The sequence below is a fragment of the Lepidochelys olivacea genome (genome assembly GCF_965140295.1).
Source record: "Lepidochelys olivacea isolate rLepOli2 genome assembly, chromosome: 23".
NCBI lineage: Eukaryota > Metazoa > Chordata > Testudines > Cheloniidae > Lepidochelys > Lepidochelys olivacea.
This window is the reverse complement of record NC_140433.1, coordinates 3,691,046-3,710,982: the sequence shown is the minus strand read 5'-3', so window position 1 is coordinate 3,710,982 and position 19,937 is coordinate 3,691,046. Positions and strand designations below refer to the sequence as shown.

The 19,937-nt window shown below is 58.5% G+C and overlaps 1 protein-coding gene across 1 annotated transcript; it reads left to right on the top strand.

Moving 5' to 3' along the window:
- The first annotated feature begins 12,899 nt into the window (after nucleotides 1-12,899).
- On the top strand, nucleotides 12,900-19,419 carry LOC311511570 (mRNA decay activator protein ZFP36L2-A-like). The gene is made up of 2 exons (XM_084612264.1): nucleotides 12,900-13,051; nucleotides 15,886-19,419. The coding sequence occupies exons 1-2, from the start codon at nucleotides 12,998-13,000 to the stop codon at nucleotides 16,714-16,716; spliced, it is 885 nt and encodes a 294-aa protein (XP_084468390.1). The 5' UTR covers nucleotides 12,900-12,997; the 3' UTR covers nucleotides 16,717-19,419.
- The last annotated feature ends 518 nt before the right edge of the window (nucleotides 19,420-19,937 follow it).

Sequence of the window (19,937 nt, the reverse complement as noted above, 5' to 3'; positions counted from 1 at the left end):
TTGCCGAGTGACCAATCCATGATTAACGCGCTTCCTCAATCTTCTCCTTCCCCTGGCCCCCACCCTGAAAACCAATTCCTCCGCCCCCCCACCATACACCAGCATCAGGCCCTGGGACAGAGCGCACAGACAGGGTACGGAGCTCCCAAACAGGATCTGCAACAGATCGGCAGGGTAAACCGGTGGTGGCAGCTAGGTTCAGCTCCCACCCACCCAGTCACGGGAGGAATTTGGGGCTGGGAAGAGCTGGGTGGATAAGAGAGACAAATGACACCCTTTGAAGGCAGCCCAAGTTGGCAGGGAGGTGGGAAGCCAGCTAAGGGGAGCAGGGATGGGCCCCGATCGGTTAGTTCCATTATGGTGGCAGCTGGGGGCCCTGACGGAGAAGGGCCCTCCATTGTGCCAGGCGCTGCACAGACCCCACCAAGATCAGGTTAGATGGGCCCGTTGGGCTGACGCAGAGCAGGGGGAATGGGACACGGGGCTAGATGGGCCCGTTGGGCTGAAGCAGAGCAGGGGGGACGGGACGCCAGGCTAGATGGGTCTGTTATTCTGATCCTCCTCCTCCAATCCCACGGCCAGGAGCGGGGAGCAGGTTTTTGGAGCATTTTTCGTGCCTGTCTGGGGCTCCCAGGTGCTGCCGTAACACACCTAATAAACACGAACTATTCTTTCTTCTTTTACCCAATGATTCGGTTTCACAATGTGTTTATCTGATGAGGCGACCTGGCAGTTCAGCTGTGGCAAACAGGATGTGACAGCTTGCAGGTATCTGTCCCTGTACCCAGCCCTGGTATCTGAAAGCAGCGTGAGTCACGGCGGCTGTGATCGTACATCCCCTTTAATGATACTTTGCCCTTTCCGCGAGCCTGTGCCCTGAAGATCCCAAAGCCCTGTAACCCCGACAGCTCGTCCTGGGACGTTAGGTCAGAATTATTGACCCCATTCTACAGGTGGGGAGACTGAGGCACAGGGAGATTCAGGCCGTTGCTGAGCCAGGAATGGAACCCAGGAGTCCTGATTTCCCAGCCCCCTGCTGTCACCAGTGGATGCCCAGCTGAGCTTGTCCATGAAAGCTTCCCCCGCAGCTGTGTGGAGAACAGGGCTCTCCACCGTGCCCCCCTCCATAGACCTGATCTCTCCCCACCCCATTCAGAGACCGGGCAGCTCAGCCCCCTCCCCAGTGCAATGTGGTGTCTCCAGATCTGGACCGGGGCTCCCCAAACACAGGTGCTACACCTTTGCAGCGAGTTGGCGCACACACCCCGGCTTCGCAGGGACCAAAACAGCGGCCCTGGCGTAAGGGGAGCAACCCGCTTTTAGGGCACAGGGGACTCCCACTCCGGCAGAGCCAGATAATGACAGCCTGTGCAGGGACAGAAGCCCAGCAACCGGCTGTGGAGCTAAATGCGTGAGCAGCGTGGCCTACTGGGTGGAGCGCTGGCCAGGGTTCTAGTCCCAGTTTGCTCAGACAAGGCTCCCTGCCTCAGTTTCCCCATCTGTAAAACAGGATTAATGGCACTCCTCTGTAAAGAGCTTTGAGATCTAGCAGCGATAAAAGCTAGAGAGGATTATCATGATCAGCAGGGAGGGTAAGCTGCAATAGGGACAGCGCTATGCTCTGTCGGGAATCATTGCATTTAAGACAAGAAGGGACCATTACAACATCTAATCGGCCTCCTTTATAGAGTGGGACCTTTTCAGTTCCCCCCACTTTCCCCTGTCAGGGGCCCAATAACTGGGGTTTGACTCAAGCGTCTCTTCCCGAAACGCAGCCAGAATTGATTTGCCTCTCGGATTGTGCGTGTGTGTCTGTTTTTCTGTGTGTGTCTCTCTCTCTGTGTCATGTTTGTGTTTGTGTATGCATATTTGTCTGTGTGTCCTTGTGTTTGTGTTGTGTGTGTGTGTGTGTGTCTCTCTCTCTCTCTCTTTGTGTCCTTGTGTTTCTGTTTGTAAGGGTCTGTTTAGCTGTGTGTGTGTGTGTGGTTTTGTGTCACTCTCGTTGTGCCCTTGTTTGTATATCTCTGTGTGTGTCTGTCTGTCTGTTTAGCTGGAAGTGTGTGTGGCTTTGTGGCAGTGTCTCTGTGTGGGTGTGTGTCCGGTTGTGTGTCGATCTGGGTGGCTGTAGGGCTTTGTGTGAGTCTCTCTTTGGGTGTCTTGCTGCGTGTACCTCTGGGGCTCTCTGTATCTTTTACCTTCCTTGTGGCCGGAGCGGACATTTGCCCAGTAGCCCAGACCCCGTCTCCCAAACACCCCAAGTGTCTCCATACCGCATGCTGCTGCCCAGCCTGGCAGCCTCAGGGTTAGACCCCAAAACCCTCCTGTTCCCCAGGCCCCCCCTCCAGCAACCGGCGACTCGCCCAGCAGCTGCGGGCAGGGTAGGGGCCTGTGACCCACAGACAGCAGTCCCAGTTCCATCCAGCAGAGGGCAGCAGCGTACCAACCAGCAATAGGCTGGCGCAGTTCAGCAGCACAGTTTCGCCATACAGACGCCCGCTAAAGGGACGCGGCGAGACGTGAGGGCCCAGAAGGACCAGCCGGGCTAAGACTGGGGCTAGGGTTCGTCCGAGACAGGCCGCTGTCTCCCCTTAGCTAAACCGGACGACTGTGCCAGCCAGATCCCCGGCCGGTGTGAAACGGCCTCGCTCCTTTGGATTCAGTGGGCCAGATCCCCAGCTGGATAAATCAAAGTTGTTCCATTTAACTTATTAGTGTTATTTCTTAGGTATATTACAGTAGCACCTAGAAGCCCCAGTGGATATCCAGGTCCCATTGTACCGGGGGAGGGGGAGGCTTGCACTGCACAGCCACAGAGCGAGAGACAGTCTCTGCCCCTGGAGAGCTTCCAATCGAAAGAGGAGGGGAGGGGAAACTGAGGCACCAAGCGGTGACACGACTTGTCACCCAGCAGGCCAGTGGAAGAGCCGAGAAGAGAAGCTACGTCTGTAGAGTCCCGGCTCAGAGCCCCTCATCCGCCCGTCAGCGGAGCAGCGTCAGTCTACATCAGCTGACGATCCGGCCCCCATGTGTTTTGCTGATGTCCTGAAACTCTGGCGGGGTGGGTGTGAGGGGGGGAGAAACGGAGGAAGCAAGGCCAGACCCCCAATAGCAGCCCATTGATCAGCAACATACAGCACTGGGGACGGGGAACTGGTGCGTTTCCCACCTGCAGCCCCTCTCCTGGGAAGCCGGATCCTCGGGGCTCAGAGCAGCAGCTGCTCCCAGAAGGGCTCCCAGAAAAGCCACCCCTGTCTTTGTCGGTGTTTCAGTGCGATCTGCTGAGCAAGACCCCGTCCCCCCCAGCCCTTTTGTAAAGCCCAAATCCCCGCCACTTTAAAATTACGGCCTCTTCTGCCTACGAAATAAAACCCAGGGAGTGGGAAACCTTCCCTTCAAAGACACTTTCCGCCACATTAGCTGGGAAGAAGGCTGGGGCTGCAGGGGACATGGCTTTATCCGGAAAGAGGTTGGCAGGCCTGGATTTTAGGGGGATGGGGGGGGCATTCATAGTCACAAACCCCCTCCCCTGCTGTTCTAAGGGTTCCTCCCTCCCCATGTGCTTCATATGTAAATCCTTACTCCTGGAGGAGAGATTCCTCCCTGCTGCATTTTCTCCATCCCTTTAAGAGGGGGCCTGAAGTGGAAAGGGAAAAACATTACCTATAAGATTTTTTTATTCCAGAGTCGTCAAAGCTGGGAAAGTCCACGCAGGAGCCTGAAATTCCATTTGTCGTAGGAAAGTCACGACTGCTGGCCCAAGTGGTGGGACAGTGATGCTAGAGACAGTCAAGTATCATAGAATATCAGGCTTGGAAGGGACCTCAGGAGATCATCTAGTCCAACCCCCTGGTCAAAGCAAGACCAAGCCCCAGTTTTTGGCCCAGATCCCTAAATGGCCCCTTCAAGTATTGAACTCACAACCCTGGGTTTAGCAGGCTAATGCTCAAACCACTGAGCTATCCCTCTCCCAAGAAGCGGTATCGTAATTATACCTACAGCCCCGGACCGAGATCAGGTCCTTGTTGTGTCAGGCACTGCACAGAGATGGATCAAAAGCAGGGCCCCTGTTGTGCAGACCCTAACTGAGATCATGGCCCACCTTATGCCGGGCGCTACACAGACCCCAACCGAAATCAGGGCCCTCCTTGTGCGCGGGGCTGCTGTGGTGGCCAGGCTGGGCAGCGGCGAGAGAACCCAGGAGTCCTGACTCCCGGCCCGCCTGGCTCTAACTCCCAGATGTCATTCCCCTTCCAGAGCCCGGGGCAGCCCCTCTGGATTTGGAGGGAACAGGCAGATCAGAGCCGCAGGGGACAGGCGTGGCAGGTTGTTAGACTCATGTGTATTGTGGTAACACACGCAGAGTGGGTCTCCATCCTTCCAGCAGGGGGCAGCGTGCAAGTGCACCGCCCCACCCCCCTCCATACCCCCACACCCATCCCCACGCCCGCCTCCAGCAGGGGTGGACAGAGACAGAAGGTCTCCAGGAGGACACCCCCCCGACACACACCCCCAACCCCAGGTCATAACTCCTCCAGCAGGGCCAGACATGCGCACACACTCCAGGCCTCCAGCAGGGGGCAGCTCTCATTTGCACTGGGGTAACTTGACTGTAGATAACTGGAGCTAACTGCAGTGACTTGGGGGGTCCCTTTAAAGGGGGTCTGATTTGGAAACTTGCCCCCCCCACTCTGGTAACCAGTCCCCCCCCAAGTCATTAATGCAAAGTGGCTTGCCCCAGGGCCAAGAGAACCCCCAGGGTTTGCTCCTCCGTTGCCCACACCCCAAAGTCGTTCACACCAGTCGCAAGCAGGACAAGCAGACAAAGCCCCTTTCAAACCAGGCAGCCTCCCCTTTGAGCCCCGGACAGATGTTCCGTCTCGGCGGGGGGCCGGCAGAAATCCCATCTCCAGGCCCCTCCCTGCCTCCGTCCACAGGGGTATCTGAGTCTGTCTTCGGCCGCTTCGGCTTTATTCGCCCCCCTGCCCCCGGCTGGCCCCCCCAGAAGCAGAGGAGCTGGGGGCATGCCCGCTGGGCAACTCCCAAGCAGGGAAGGTCAGAACAGTTTTGTCCACTGTTTTCCCGGAGAGTCATTTCAGAAAAATTCAGGGGGAGGGAAATTGGAGGGGGGGGGCAAAGTTGTGTCAGGATCTAAAGCCTGGTCTGGGATTATTGTATTATACCCGTCTCGGGGGGCGGGGAAGGGGAGGCATTTAGGAGCCTATGAAGCTATGAAAAGTCTGGAAGGGCAAACCAAAGTCGGGTGAGGGGGGCAACTGCCCCCCCCTTTGTGCTGTAGCATCTGATGCCCCGGCAGTTTTCTGTTAATTTGGGGGGGCAAAGTTGTCTCAAGTTCGATGGCATTTGGGGGCTTTTTGGAGGGGGGAGGGGGAACGATTCAAACCCATTTTGTCAATGGCCAGAACTCCCGCTTGGATTTTTTTTTTTTTAATTGCCTTGATTTCAGATTGTAAAAAAAAAAAAAAAAGGACAAATTTGAAATGGTTTCGATTGGCTGGAACCAAAACCAGGAGGGGGCTCACCGGGGTGAGTGTGTGTGTCAGCAGATCAGCTGTGTGTGTGTGTGTTTCAGCAGGAGATCAGGTGTGTGTGTGTGTGAGTGTGTGTGTGTGTTTCAGCAGGAGATCAGTTGTGTGTGTGTGTGTGAGTGTGTGTGTGAGTTTCAGCAGGAGATCAGTTGTGTGTGTGTGTGTGTGTTTCAGCAGGAGATCAGTTGTGTGTGTGTGTGTGAGTGTGTGTGTGTGTTTCAGCAGGAGATCAGTTGTGTGTGTGTGTGTGTTTCAGCAGGAGATCAGTTGTGTGTGTGTGTGTGTGTGTGTTTCAGCAGGAGATCAGTTGTGTGTGTGTGAGTGTGTGTGTGTGTTTCAGCAGGAGATCAGTTGTGTGTGTGTGTGTGAGTGTGTGTGTGTGTGTTTCAGCAGGAGATCAGTTGTGTGTGTGTGTGTGTGTGTGTGTTTCAGCAGGAGATCAGTTGTGTGTGTGTGTGAGTTTCAGCAGGAGATCAGTTGTGTGTGTGTGTGTGTGTGTTTCAGCAGGAGATCAGTTGTGTGTGTGTGTGTGAGTGTGTGTGTGTGTTTCAGCAGGAGATCAGTTGTGTGTGTGTGTGAGTGTGTGTGTGTGTTTCAGCAGGAGATCAGCTGTGTGTGTGTGTGTGTGTGTGTGTGTGAGACCCAGGTGACACGTAAGCCACAAGGAGGCTAAAACCTTTGCCATGATGATGATGAAGAAACTCCCCCCTCCCCCCAGTGACCAAACGTTGGCTTTTTGTCCGAATTTGAGATGAATCCCTCCCCCCCCCTTCGATTTTTTGGCAGGCTGGACAAATCCACTGTCCAGCCAGTTCTCCCCCTGGGCCGAGAGGCAGGGTGTGGGGCTGCCAATGGCTGTGTCCTCCCAGTAGCATCCCAGTGCGTTCACCGGTGGGCGTTTCCTGTGTGTCCCACGCCCCGCAGTGCCACGTGGCGCTTCTGTCGCCCTCTAGTGGCGGGTGGCGAATGAGCGCGCCCGCCTGACACAGCTGGGTCGCCTAGCTCCGGCTGCAGAGGGTACGAATCCAGGGGTCCGGGGCGTTACAGGTGCATTACAGGGCAGCACACTCGGGCCGGGCCCGGGATCCCTGTGCTGTCCCCTCGCCTGGGCTAGTCTGACCTGTAGTCAGTGCCGGCTCCATTGACTCAGTGCGGCACTAGGGGGCGCTGTGCGCAGGGGGTGGTTGGCTCAGTAGGGGGCGCTCTGCCCTGGCAGTCAGGGCTGGCCCCAGTGCGGCACTAGGGGGCGCTGTGCGCAGGGGGTGGTTGGCTCAGTAGGGGGCGCTCTGCCCTGGCAGTCAGGGCTGGCCCCAGTGCGGCGCTAGGGGGCGCTGTGCGCAGGGGGTGGTTGGCTCAGTAGGGGGCGCTCTGCCCTGGCAGTCAGGGCTGGCCCCAGTGCGGCGCTAGGGGGCGCTGTGCGCAGGGGGGTGGTTGGCTCAGTAGGGGGCGCTCTGCCCTGGCAGTCAGGGCTGGCCCCAGTGTGGCGCTAGGGGGCGCTGTGCGCAGGGGGTGGTTGGCTCAGTAGGGGGCGCTCTGCCCTGGCAGTCAGTAACTGCGGGATCCGATGGGCAGGGCGATGGTACTTCAGAGGGAGGGACAGGACAGCGGGGTGGGGGTGGGGGAAGTTGCCCCTCCCGGAGCCCAGGGGACCCCAGGGTCACGGCTGCAGCCAGTGGGAATAAACAAGATTGGTAGGAAAGGAGGGGGGTCGCACTAGCTCCAGCCTTCCAGTCAGGGCCCGGCTGCAGGCCCCCGTCCCCATCTCACCCCCAGCTGGGAGGGTAATCGATCCCCACTGTGTATGGGGGGGGCGGGCGGAGGGGTCTGCCGATCCTCCCTCCCCCACCCAAGCATAAGCAGGTCTGCAGGAGGTGAGAGGGGAAGAGGTTCTGATTCCCACCCACCCCCTCTACTCTCACCGCAAGGTTCCCCTCCCTGAGCTGGGAATAGAACCCAGGAGACCTGACCCCCAGAACCCCCTGCTCTAGCCCCCTAGAGCCCATTGCCCTGCTACACCTGGGAATAGAACCCAGGAGTCCTGGCTCTCAAGCCCTGCTCTAACCACTAGACCCCACTCCCCTCCCTGAGGCTGAAGGCGAAAGCCCTGCGTTCCGGGAGTAGCTGGAAGCGGTAGTGGAGGAAGAGATGAAATAGGCGCGCCGTCCCTTTAAAAGAGCCGGGGCCTATGTGTGGCGGTGAGCTCCTGGCCAGCTGTTGGCTATTAGCCAGGCCAGCACATGCCTTCAGTGCTGCTGGGAGGGGGCCCTAGGGACTCGGAGCCTTTGCTGTTGCCTGGGGTGATGAAGAGGGATGGGGGGTGGGGGGAACGGCACCGGGGGATTGGCTCAGAGCCCCAAGGCAAAGCCTGGGAGAATCCCAGATCAGCCCCGCCCATGTGGCCCCAATGAAGCGCCCGGGAGACGTGTGGGGTGCGTGTGCCCTTGCAACATCTGACCAGCCGCTGGAGACGGGTGCAGGGAAACTGCCTGGCTGCAGTCCCCTGGGCTCCTCAAGTCCAGACAAGGGAACAGGGCATGCTCGCAGCCCAGAGCTGGGGATGGAACCCAGGCATCCTGGCTTCCACCCCTGCCCCCGCCACCACCAGGCCTGGAAACAGAACCTAGGAGTCCTGATTCCCAGCCCGGCTTCACCGCTGTAACCCACCAGACCCCACTCCCTTCCCAGAGGCAGGGATAGAACCCAGGAGTCCTGGCTCCCAGCCCCCACTCTAACCCACTAGATCCCAACACCCCTCCCAGAGCTGGATACAGAACCCAGGAGTCCTGGCTCAGAGCTGCCCCGTTCCCCCCACCCCTTTTTTTTTCTTTTATCCACTCGCCCACACTCCAACAGAACCCCGGAGCCCTGAGTCCCATGTAGACTCTCCTAATTCAGTTTAGTTTAAACCTGATCCTGACGGAGGATGTGGGGGAGAGGGGGCAGGCGGAGGATGGAAGGAGGAGAATGAGTGGTGGGGGAAGGGAGGACACGGAATCCCCCCTCCGGGGAAACGGGGTGGCGGGAGGGTTATCGGTGCAGGTGCCATGGAGGCAGCAGTTGGCTTGTAGCCGTTGGGCTCTGCGGTCGAGCCGGGAAGCCCTCTGCTCTAATCAGGAAGCGCAGGGGCACGGCTGGCTCTAACTGCTCTGCAGCTCGCCGGGCTCAGAGCCAGAGGCAGAGGGGCTGGGAGCGGGTCCCCCATCCCGCGCACCCACCGGCCCTGGAGCCTTGGCCTGGCCCTGCCACATCTGCCCAACAGCTGGAGACGTGTGCGGGGGAAAAGGCCCCCGGTGGCCTCCAGGACCGGGAGTGAGTCCTGGCACTTGCATGGGTGCTGGAATTAGGGGGGATGCCGCAACCCCTGGCTTGAAGTGCTTTCCATTATCTGCAGGGTTTACAGTTTGGTTCAATGGCTCTCAGCTCCCTCCCTCACTATACACATTGTTCCAGTACCCCTGGGCACTTGTGCCCCGCTGTGCCAATCCTACCATGCTCCAGGGCTGGGAATGCAAATCCTGCAAACAGAGACCTGGCGTGCAGACCTGCCTGCATGGTGGGCGTGCAAATCCTGGCACTAGTGGCCAGGTGTGCAAATCTGCCGGTTGGTGCGCAAATCCTGCCCTGAGAACTGGTGTGCAAATCTGTCTGTGCTGTGGGTGTGCAAATCCTGGCACTAGTGGACAGTTGTGCAAATCTGCCTGCGCTGTGGGTGTGAAAATCCTGCCCTGGAGAACTGGTGTGCAAATCTGCCTGCACATCCTGGCACCAGTGACCTGGAGTGAAAATTGATCTGCACTGTGGGTGTGCAAATCCTGGTGCTAGTGAGCTGGTGTGCAAATCCTACTATGCTCCATGGCGGGGAACACACATCCTGCCCTAGGGACCTGGTGTGCAAATCCACTTGTACTGTGGGTGGGCAAACCCTGGCACTAATGCCATAGTGTGCAAACGCTACTGTGCTCGGGGCCTGGGAGTGTGCAAATCCCGCTGCAGTTGGTGGCTGAGAGCGCTGCGACTAGCCTTAGCACATTGCACTCGCCGGGCGTGTAAACCCTGGCACTGGGGCACTGGTGTGCAAATCCCACCATGCTCAGGGGCCTGGGCGTGTGGATCCCAAGCGCTGGGGGTGCGCACCTCGCGGCCCACAGACCAACCACACGCCAGTGGTGTAAACACGCAGCACTCCTCTCCCCCCCCCCCCCAAGCGCCCCCAGACTGGACCTGAGCTAAACTGAGCTGCGGATACACCCCCCACGCTCTCACTGCGCACCCTCCGAGGTTGGGTTGGTTCCTCCGGCCCATTTGGGTGCATGTGTGACTATCAGCTCAGCCCAGCTGGCGGCCAACGGGTCGCGGGGGGACGAGCAGGAGAGATAGAGGGACTATGACATGCTGTTTACGTTCGGCCGGCTCTGAGCTCCTCCTGGCCCCTACGGCTTTCTGGGTGCCCAGGAGCCCAGCGGCTGTGCAAGACCCCTGGGTCTTGAGGGGGGGTCACCCCTAGCTAGGAGGCTTGGGTTAGGTGGGCAAGGGAGACAGGGACACTGGGTCCATCTAGCTTGGCACCCCCAACTCCAGACCAATGGGCCCATCAGTCTGGTATCACCCCCTCCCTTCTGCCCCGGCTCCAGCCAGAGGGGCGTCTACTTCACAGTCACTCCCAGGGGACCACCAGCGGGGGAGGGTTATGGGTGGGCAAGCCCACAACAAAAGGATGAAGAACGTCAATGGTGGTAGCGGAGGGTAAAATACCCCGTGGTTAGAGCAAGGCGGGCTGGGATCAGATCTCCTGGGTTCTCCTTCTGGATCTGGGAAGGAAGTTGGGCCAAATAGCTTAAAGCTGCGGGGTAAGTGTGGGTCAGGACTCCTGGGATCTATTCCCAGCTCTGGGAAGCGAGTGGATCTAGAGGTCAGAGCAAGGCTGGGAAGGGAGCCAGGACTCCTGGGTTCTATTCCCAGCTCTGGGAAGGGAGTGGGGGCCAGTGGTTGGAGCAGGAGATCACCTAGACCCTCACAACTTCCCTTCCAGAGCTGGGGATGGAACCCAGGAGTCCTGACTCCCAGAATGCCCTGCTCTAACCACTGGGCCACGCTGCCTCTCAAGACTTTCTTCCCAACTCTGCAGCAGCAGCTGCACCGGGGACGTGGCAGGGCAGGGCTGGGTGCTGTGTGTGACCGTTGTTTGAGCGATTCTACAGCGGCGGGTGCCAGGGAGTCATGGGATAGGAATACCCGAGCTGGCAGCAGTTGGCCAGCAGGGGAAGCGGCAGAGAAGGAAGGGGGTGGAGGGGGGAGAAGCTATGTGGAGGGGGAATGTGGGGTCGGTGGCATAGATGGGTTGTAATAAATTATTTTGCCTAGAGACGTTGCCCACCGATGCCAGGGGAGAGGGCACTGGGGTTTGCATCATCAACTGTATTTTAGCTCTTGAGAAAGAGTCTGGGGGGGAGTGTATGCATGTGCACACGCGTGTGCTTTCCCCTCCCAACAGCCCCAGAACTGTGTCCCAGCTGGGAATGGCTTGATGCAGGATGCTCAACCCCGTTCACGCTTTTATAACGTCAGAGAGGCAGGATGGTCCAGGGTTTGGGGTGTCAGTTGGGGACTTAGAAGAGCCAGGTTCAATCAGCTGCTCTGCCACAGACTCTCTCCATGTCCTGAAGCAAGTCACTTAGCAGCGCCGTGCCTCAGTTTCCCCCAGCGGTGCAATGGGGGTAATAGCATGGCTCTGCCACACAGAGAAGATAAAGATGACAGCGACGGGGGCCACCCAGACTCCGGGGCACAGTGGGATACAATTTGCTCCTGCCTTGCCCCTCATCCAGTCGCTGGCATGGCTAGCAAGTGGGCACCAAATATGCCTGGCTTTGACCCGGAAGTGTTTTGTGCCCGCTTTGCCCTGGTGTAAATGACTGCGCCGGGATCTGGGGATCAGGCCCGAGATCCAGGAAAGGAGGAGCTGCCAAGGTGTGAAAAAGCCTGAATTACTGGCCCTTGGCAGAGCTAGACTGGAGTCTGGCATTTTTCCATTGCAATTAGATGCCAGTCGCTGGCCAGTGCCCACTGACTCGGGCTCCGGGGCTGTTTAATTGCAGTGTAGGCATTCGGGCTCAGGATGGAGCCCAGGCTTTGGGACCCACCCCCTTCCTGGGGTCCGAGCCCATGCTCCACCCCAAAAAATGTCGACACTGCAATTTTATAGCCCCCCTTGGCCCGCGCCAGCTGACACAGGCCACCCCTGGGCGTTCTCTTGCAGTGTAGATGTACCCAGGGGGTCCAGATTCCCAGCTGGTGTCGATCAGCTGTCGCTCCATTGGAGTCACCGGGCCAGACCCCCAGCTGGGGTAAGCTGGCATGGCATGGACATCAAAGGAGAGACACTGATCTACACCAGCAGGGGACATCGGTGCCTTTAAATGTGAGCAGGATGACATATTGGGCCCATACAGAGCTCCAAGAGCTTTTGAGGGGTAACGCACAGCTACCCCTCTCTACTGGGGATGTGGGTAGTTAATTTTCCCGGCTACAGCAGAGTGAGAACACACCATCCCCAAGTCCAGGCAGCCCCATCGTGCAGGCTGAAGGAGAATCTCCATTTGCAGTATAGAGGGACTGGCACACAGAAGCACAGCTCTGGTTCCACCCGGTAGAAGGCAACGGTTCACAGACACGCCAGCCAGCTTGCTGCAAGCAGCTTCCCACCCAAAAAGCCTGAAACGCTTTACAAAGAGAGGGACCCACCTCATTTACAGGTGGGGAAACTGAGGCACAGAGTGGGGAAATGACATGGTAAGGGTCACACTCCAGCTCTAGGGAGAGAACCCAGGAGTCCTGACTCCCAACCCTCCTGCTCTAACCACTAGACCCTGCTCCCCTCCCAGAGCTGGGGAGAGAACCCAGGAGTCCTGACTCCCAACCCTCCTGCTCTAACCACTAGACCCCGCTCCCCTCCCAGAGCTGGGGAGAGAACCCAGGAGTCCTGACTCCCAACCCTCCTGCTCTAACCACTAGACCCCGCTCCCCTCCCAGAGCTGGGGAGAGAACCCAGGAGTCCTGACTCCCAACCCTCCTGCTCTAACCACTAGACCCCGCTCCCCTCCCAGAGGTGGGGAGAGAACCCAGGAGTCCTGGCTCCCAGCCCTCCCCTGCTCTAACCACTAGACCCCGCTCCCCTCCCAGAGCTGGGGAGAGAACCCAGGAGTCCTGGCCTCTCGCCTCAGCCTCCCCTTGTGGCTGCAGCCATGCTGGGGAATGCTGCTGCGCGAATCCCCCCCGCTTCCCCCTCCCAGCTCGCCATAGCCCCGCCCACCCCGCTATCCGCCCCGCCCCTTTCCCGGGGGGCGGGGCCAAAGGGCCGCGCGGGGCTGCAAAAGCTGGCTCTTTAAAAGCCCTCCGCGCGGGCCCGGCCCGGCGCAGCCCTGCCGAGAGCCGGAGGAGCCGGGGCGGAGACGATGCCCTCCGATCTGCTGACCCCCTTTGTGGAGCTGGACGATCCTCTGTGCCAGGTGGGGCGGGGAGACCTGGGGGGGGGGAGGGATTTGCCACTTGCAGGTCACTCTCTGCGCCTCCCTCCTGTTTTCCCGCCATGCTGCTCCGATGGGCTTTTGTTACCCCCGGGCCCCCCCCCCCCCCGGTGCCTGGCCGGGCTGGGGGAGGACAGGCCCCGTGAGAGCCCCGGGCTGCAGAAGATCCAGAAGCAAGAAAGTCGTGTCCGCCCCCCCACCCCGCAAATAAAGTCTCTGCGGGCTTGCAGCCTGGCCTGGTTCTCCATGTGCTCCTGGCTGCCCTGTGCCGGGCTGGATGCGGGGGACCTGGCAGGCGACTTGCTCTTCGCAGCTGCTCTTTCCACGGGGGAGGATTGGCCCCAGCGAGAGGGGCGGGAAATGGTGCAAAGTTTTGTAAAAAGCCAGGAAGGATTTGCACCTAGGTGTCCAGGCCGCAAGGAGAGATTTACTTGGGGCTGCGTTGGGCAGGGGGTTGGACTAGGTACCTCCTTAGGTCTCTTCCAAGCTAGGAAAAGCTATGATTTCCAGCTGGATGGGTGCTGTTCTTCTCCCCCCCCCCCCCCACCTACCCACCCACACACCCTTCAGTGCAGGGTTTGCAGCTTGGTTCAGTGGCTCGCAGCATCCCCCACATACCGATTGTCCCTGCACCCCTCCTACCTGTGGCTCCTTGCAGCTGCTCTGAGCTGGGATGGGGTGGGGTGTGTGTGTGGGGGGGGTCTTTTTCCTCCCCAATCTGCCTGCCGGAGGCTGGGCCCTCAGCGGCTGTGAGCTGGGCCTCACCTCAAATAGGACACCCGCTGGGCATCTGACCCTGGCTTTCAGAGATTCACCCCCACCCCACCCCTTCTGTCTCTCTGGCTTTCCCCTAGCTTCTGAGTTGCAGCAGACCGCCTCCCCCCCACACCCAACCGGACAAAAGGGCCCCTCTGCTCCGAGCAGTTGAGTTTTGTAGCAGCAGGGGTTCTGCTTTATTTGCTGGGGGGCTATAAAACACCCGAGCGCTTTATTAAACGCCCAGTGTGAGACCATCGCGCCCCGTCCAGAGGCTCTGGAACAGAGCCAGGCACTTCAGCGGCGTGGGCCAGGCGTGTGTTTGCTGCAAGGTTTCAAATGGGGAAGCTGGGAAAGTGGGAGCCGCTTTCTCCTCCAGGACACGCTACCACGGCACAAGTGGTTCAGGAGCATGGGAACTGGATGAAGCTGTGGGGCCCCCTTTGTTCAAACCGGCTCCCTGCTGGGGCCCGGGACTAAGCCCAGCTCGGGGGCAAATGGGGCCGACACCCACTGACTTCGATCGGTGCCATGCCTGGAACGGTGAGCTAGCATCTGGCCTCCCCTCTGGACGAAGCCCCGATAGAAGCCAGGTTGTGTACACCCTGCCCCCCCCCCCAAAAAAAAAAGGCCTGGTGCCTGTCTCTGCTGCCTAGCGTGCTCCCTAAAAGGTGGATCTGCTTGTATTACGTGGAATATGGTAGCGGCTAAAGGCCCCTGGAAAGGTCACCGTCTCAGGTCTGTTACACCAGTACATCTCCGGCGGTGGGTGCTCTCCTACTGGAATGTGGGAGTTGCCAAGGTGGTCTAAATCTGAACCAAAATTTAGATCCTGTGTGGATGGGGAAACTGAGGCACCGGGGGGTGACTTGCCCAAGGTCATCCTGGCAGCAGAGCTGAGAATAGAACCCAGGAGTCCTGAGTCCTAGTCTGGCGCCCTCCACTCCAGTCTCCAGTGGCCCCGCATTAACGCTTCATTAGCTAGGAGCACTCGGGGGGGCGTCCCCATGATGTCCAAGCTTCCCACTCACTCTGGACAGGGGAGCAGCTCCTTGGTACCTCTCTAGTCAGTGATCCTTCCCAGCCCCGTACGGTCCTGCAGGCCGCAGACGGAGTAATTGGCTAATTGCATGAGCCGGGCAGTCCAGACGGAGCCCCTGCAGATGTCTGAGCCGGAGGCGTGTGGCTCAGCTCCCTCTCCCAGGGCTTAATCAGCTGGGGCAAGTGTGCCTCGACCTCCTGGTGTGGCTCCCTGGCCGTGGCTTATCGAGCTGTCAGATCCGATCCCTAAACTGTTTGGCTGCTAAGGTCTCTGTGTGGCTGGCTCCCTACCACACCCCAGGGCCTGCTGAGAGCAGCTTCAGGGCAAGAACCCAGATTTCCTCCTCTCCCTGCCCACCCCCCCTCCCCCCGGTTTCAAAACCCCTTGGAAATCCCTGCCAGCAGCTTAGGGGGGCTAGGACACACAGCTGTGCCGTTCTGCTTCCATCCAGCAGAGGGCAGCATGCTCACCTCCTCCCATGCCCTGTGTGGCCCCCCCAATGTCTGTAAAGCACTTTGCTACCAGACATCCCTGCTGTGAAGGGGGGGGGAAACACAGGCATGGAGAGGGAGGGAAGCGGCTTGCCTTGTGTGAGTCAGTGCTGGTGGGGAGGCGGGGGGGCGCATGGAACCCAGGTGTCCTAATGCTGCTTCCAGGCCTGTGCTCTAACCACTAGACCAGCTGTCCTGCTTCACAGAGCCCCCACTTGCAGCTCATCAAGGAAGCATAAACTAGTGGGTGGCACACTTTGGGGGCCTTCTGCCTCCCCCGCCCCAATCAACAGGGTTCTGGCTGCTGATGCTCAGACACTGCTTGAGACTTGGCTTCGTTATTTGCAGCCGGGTGGTCGGCCTGACATGTGGGGCTCAGCCAGGGGCTGTCTGTTCTGTTTTACTGGCGGGGGGGGGGGCAGGGTTTCTCCCCTTCAGCTCAGCCTGTTTCTGCTGCTGGCCGTCCCCAGCCTCGCTACGTTGCCTCCTCTAACCGACGCCCCCCCCCCCCCCTTCTGCCCTTACAGGCCTTCCTGAGGCTGAACGTGGCGGAGGAGCCTGGCCCCACGGCGAGATGCCCGGGGGGATACCAGCGCACCTTCTCCGCCTGCCCGGCGGCGCCGTCCGGCAGCGCTGAGCCCCTGGAGGAGGCTGCGGGTGCCTCGGGTGCCCTCTGGTCCCTCCACGGCCAGTGGGGCTGGGCCCCAGCGCTGCCCCACACCAGTCTCCAGCGTCTCCCGTTCCGGGCGGAGCGCTCGGCCAGCGTGATCGAGGGCTGCCGGGAGGGGGCGGCCGCCTCGGCCCGCTACAAGACGGAGCTCTGCCGCACCTACGAGGAGAGCGGGGCCTGCAAATACGGGGCCAAGTGCCAGTTCGCCCACGGGGCCGGGGAGCTGCGGACCCTCAGCCGCCACCCCAAGTACAAGACGGAGCTGTGCCGGACGTTCCACACGGCCGGCTTCTGCCCCTACGGCTCCCGCTGCCACTTCATCCACAACGCGGAGGAGCAGCGCCCCCCCTCCTTCTCCCGCAGCGCCTCCTTGTCCCCCCCGCCCTCCGCCTCACTGCCTGTCCCCCTCCGGCCGCCCAGGCCCTGCGGCTGCCGCCACCCCGCCGGGGATCCCCCCTCTTTGGCCTTTCCGGCCACCACCACTCTGGGCCAGGACGGAGCAAGGGGGACCCCGGCTGCCCCCGACGCCTTCGCCTTCCCCGGGCAGCTGTTGCTGCAGAGGAGCCCTTCCTCCGACTCCCTCTCGGATCAGGAGGACTCGGGAGGCAGCAGCGGGTCCGAGTCGCCGGGACTGGGGCCTGGCGGGCGCCGGCTCCCCATCTTCAGTCGCCTGTCCGTCTCCGACTAGCCGGTGTGCAGCGAACCTCCAGCACGGGCCCTGCCCCCCCCCCGCCCTTTGCTGGGGCAAATGCTTAAATCGCTGCCTCTCCACCGAGAGGCTGGGACCTGGGGGGGGGGTGGGGGAGGAGGTACAATATTGGATCAGAGCTGAAGGGGTTAATCGGTTCCAGGGTTCAGTGTGTAGGGGCAAAACCCCCCTCTGGGATCATGTGATCAGTAACCCATGGGCCAGATCTTCTACTTCTGGTATAAATCAGGGCTCATTCCACTCCTATTGGAGTCTGACCCCCCCCCCTGTATTGCAGAAGGGCAGAGAAGAACTAGGCCTGGGAAGGGGGTGCTTCTCTCCCCCCCCCCCCCACGCCTATCACCATGTGCCTCATACCATTGCTTATACCAGTGTATGCTGCTGCTGGATGGGATGGGGTCGGAGTCTTGCACTGGTGTAAACCACCATGCAAGGAGGAAAAGCCTTTCAGTGGTGAACACAGCCTCGGCTATTCTTGCTTGGGGGGCTGGGGAGGCAGAGGCATCACGAGACCTCCTGATCTCTGCAGCCCGGGTCCGTGGGTGGATTCTGAGTTCAGATCTCCTGACCCAGAGGCCGCTTCTGGAAACTCAGATGCGTGACCTTGTGTCTTCCAAAACAAACAAAAAAAAGGAAAGTGTTTTTTTAACACACACAGGCAAGTTCCTGTGATAGGGGATTTTTTTTGTGTGTATATGTCTGGGTCTGATTCTGCTGCTCTGCATCGGGTGTAGGGATTTCCACCAGAGCCGGACGCTGCTGTGAGCTGCAGAGCCGGTGAGAATCGGTAGCCCTTTTGAGGAGCCCCTGGTGCCCCTGCCTGTGCGGGAGGGTGGATGTGAAGTGAAACGGACGAGGTGCTGAAACTGAAACTGACCAGCCTCCTGTCTCCCCAGGCCTAGAGCAGAGGCTTCTCACTCCCTCAGGGCAGGCTGCTGGTGGTAGGACGGTTGTAGCTTTATACAGATGATCCGTGACTCTACCAGAGAGCCTTCCGGGTGTCCTGAACAAGCCATGTGGCCTTGCTAGCCTCCCGTTGCAGCTGGCAGGCTCTGAGCCTGCCCACTAGGTGCTACTTTTTCTCAGGCTTAAACACCCAAGTGCTATTGATCTCGGAGGGGTTGGTTGCCACCATGTGTGGCTTGCTGTGACTTAAACATGCCACGCAAACTCCATGCAGCCTGGCTGGGGCGGCAGGCTGGCTCTCATCTTACCAGCAGGGGGTGCTAGGTTCCAGCAAGGGGAAGTTAGGCATCCCAGGTTGGGAGTCCGTTTGGCAAGTGATTCCTCCTCCTGGGATCTCCTCCCAAGTTCGTCCCAACTTGGCTGGCCTGCCAGATTCCTGCCCCCAGCCCCTCTCATCTCCTCCCTAGTGGTCTGGATCCTCAGGGGGGCGGAGGCAGAGTTGCAGGTGGAAGATGGCAGGAAATTACCCAGGACGGGGGCATGTCTGGCAAGCAGGCAGGGCTGGTGTTCACTATACCCACTGTCTGTACCCCAGGCCAGATTTCTCCAGGTCACTCTGTTCCTATCTAGGCTCTAAACCAAGGAAGGGACAGACTTTTTCCCATAAATCCTCTGCTCTGAGCTAAGCTGTGCAAACAGCCAAGCTCACAGGCCAAACCTGCCTGTTTGTTTGGGAGCCGAGACCTTCAGCAAAGTTGGCCGGATCTTATGGGCTGAATTGTTTTAGGGCCAGATTCTAAAAAACCCAAATAGGCTCCTGAATTATTATTCTTCCTCCCCCACCCCCTCCATGTTTCAGATCCATCTGCTATTCTCTGCCCCTCCTCACTGGGCTGGGAATGGAGCAGTGTTTAGACTATATGGTTTAATTTCACAGCCCCACCCTATAGGTAGGAAACAACGGCCTCCCCCCACTCCCCCCTCAGCTCTGCAGCGTCCTCCTGCTGGCTGGCTACTCTCTGTGTCTTTCCCTGTTTAAACCTCTTCAGTTGTTTTGAAGAAAGCTACTAATCTTTCAAAGGTAGAAGGCTTCCTCTGCTAGGCTAGCGTCGCTGGGCTAGTATCTAAGGCAAAGAGTTTTCAAAGATGCCTTGGGGGTGGATTTGAGAATCCCGCTCCAGTGGGAATAGCTTGTTTTCCATGCAACTGATCAGACCTGTGCATCTAAGGAGGGGGTGGAAAGTGACAGAATTTCTGCATGTGTGGACGCTCTATTCTGGAATAATTCATGGGCTTCCCAAGCAGAGCAATAGTTGTGGAACAAAATTTGCTCTGAAATGGAGCAGGGAAATAGGGAGTAATTCTGCAAGAGTTATTCCAGTCAATATCCCTTCTCTCCCCCCCCCCCCCCCCCCGACCAGCCCTTCCTCAAAAATGTAGGTTTGAAAAGCCTTAGTCTGTTTTTTTAAATTATATTTTAAACTATTTATTGTCTTTTAAAAAATCCTATTTCTGATATGGGAACCAAATCTTTTTAGAGGAGCATAAACTTATTTTAGTTTATCCTGCACGCCGAAATTCAGGACCAGCGCCTGCCTTAAGGATCTGACTGTAACCATGCTGAATCTAACTTATTGTGAAATTGGTTTCTTGTTTATTTATAGTGGTTTCACTCTGCTTTTTTATAGATCTATAAAATTAATATAATGGGTGATTATTTTTTTTTATGGATTGTATCTATTTCCTGACTGTAATAAAACTGTCTCTTTTTGTGCATCTGGTGCTCTGCTTAATCTTTAAGGTGAAGGCCGGCTCTGTTTTTTAGCGACTGTTTAGTATCATGGTAGCAACTTACGGAGGAAGAATAATACTAAACTAGGCCCTGATCTTGCACGTGTTTAACTTCAAGCTTCTGGCACTAAGCCCATGTTGAACTTTAAGCAAGAGTGTTGGCTGGTTCAGTGTTTCAAGGGCAGATGTTCAGCAAATCCCTGACTCCTAGGTTCCACTGACTTCACTGAAGCTTAAACAGGTCCTGTGGCACTCTCGGAGCAAAGATGTAAGTAAAGATGGTGAAACTCCCTGTCAGTGTCTGGCGCACCGGGCCTGGGACTTCCAAGACCTGGGCTGTGCTCCTAGTTATGCCCACTGGCCCTGCTGGGCGATCCTCGGGCACGTCAGCTTGCCCCAGTTTCCCCACCTGTCAAATGGAGATGCTGATGCTACCCTCCTTTGTAAAGCACTTTCAGATCTGCTCTGAAGTGCTAGGGGTTGTTTACAGTGAGGATGTGGCC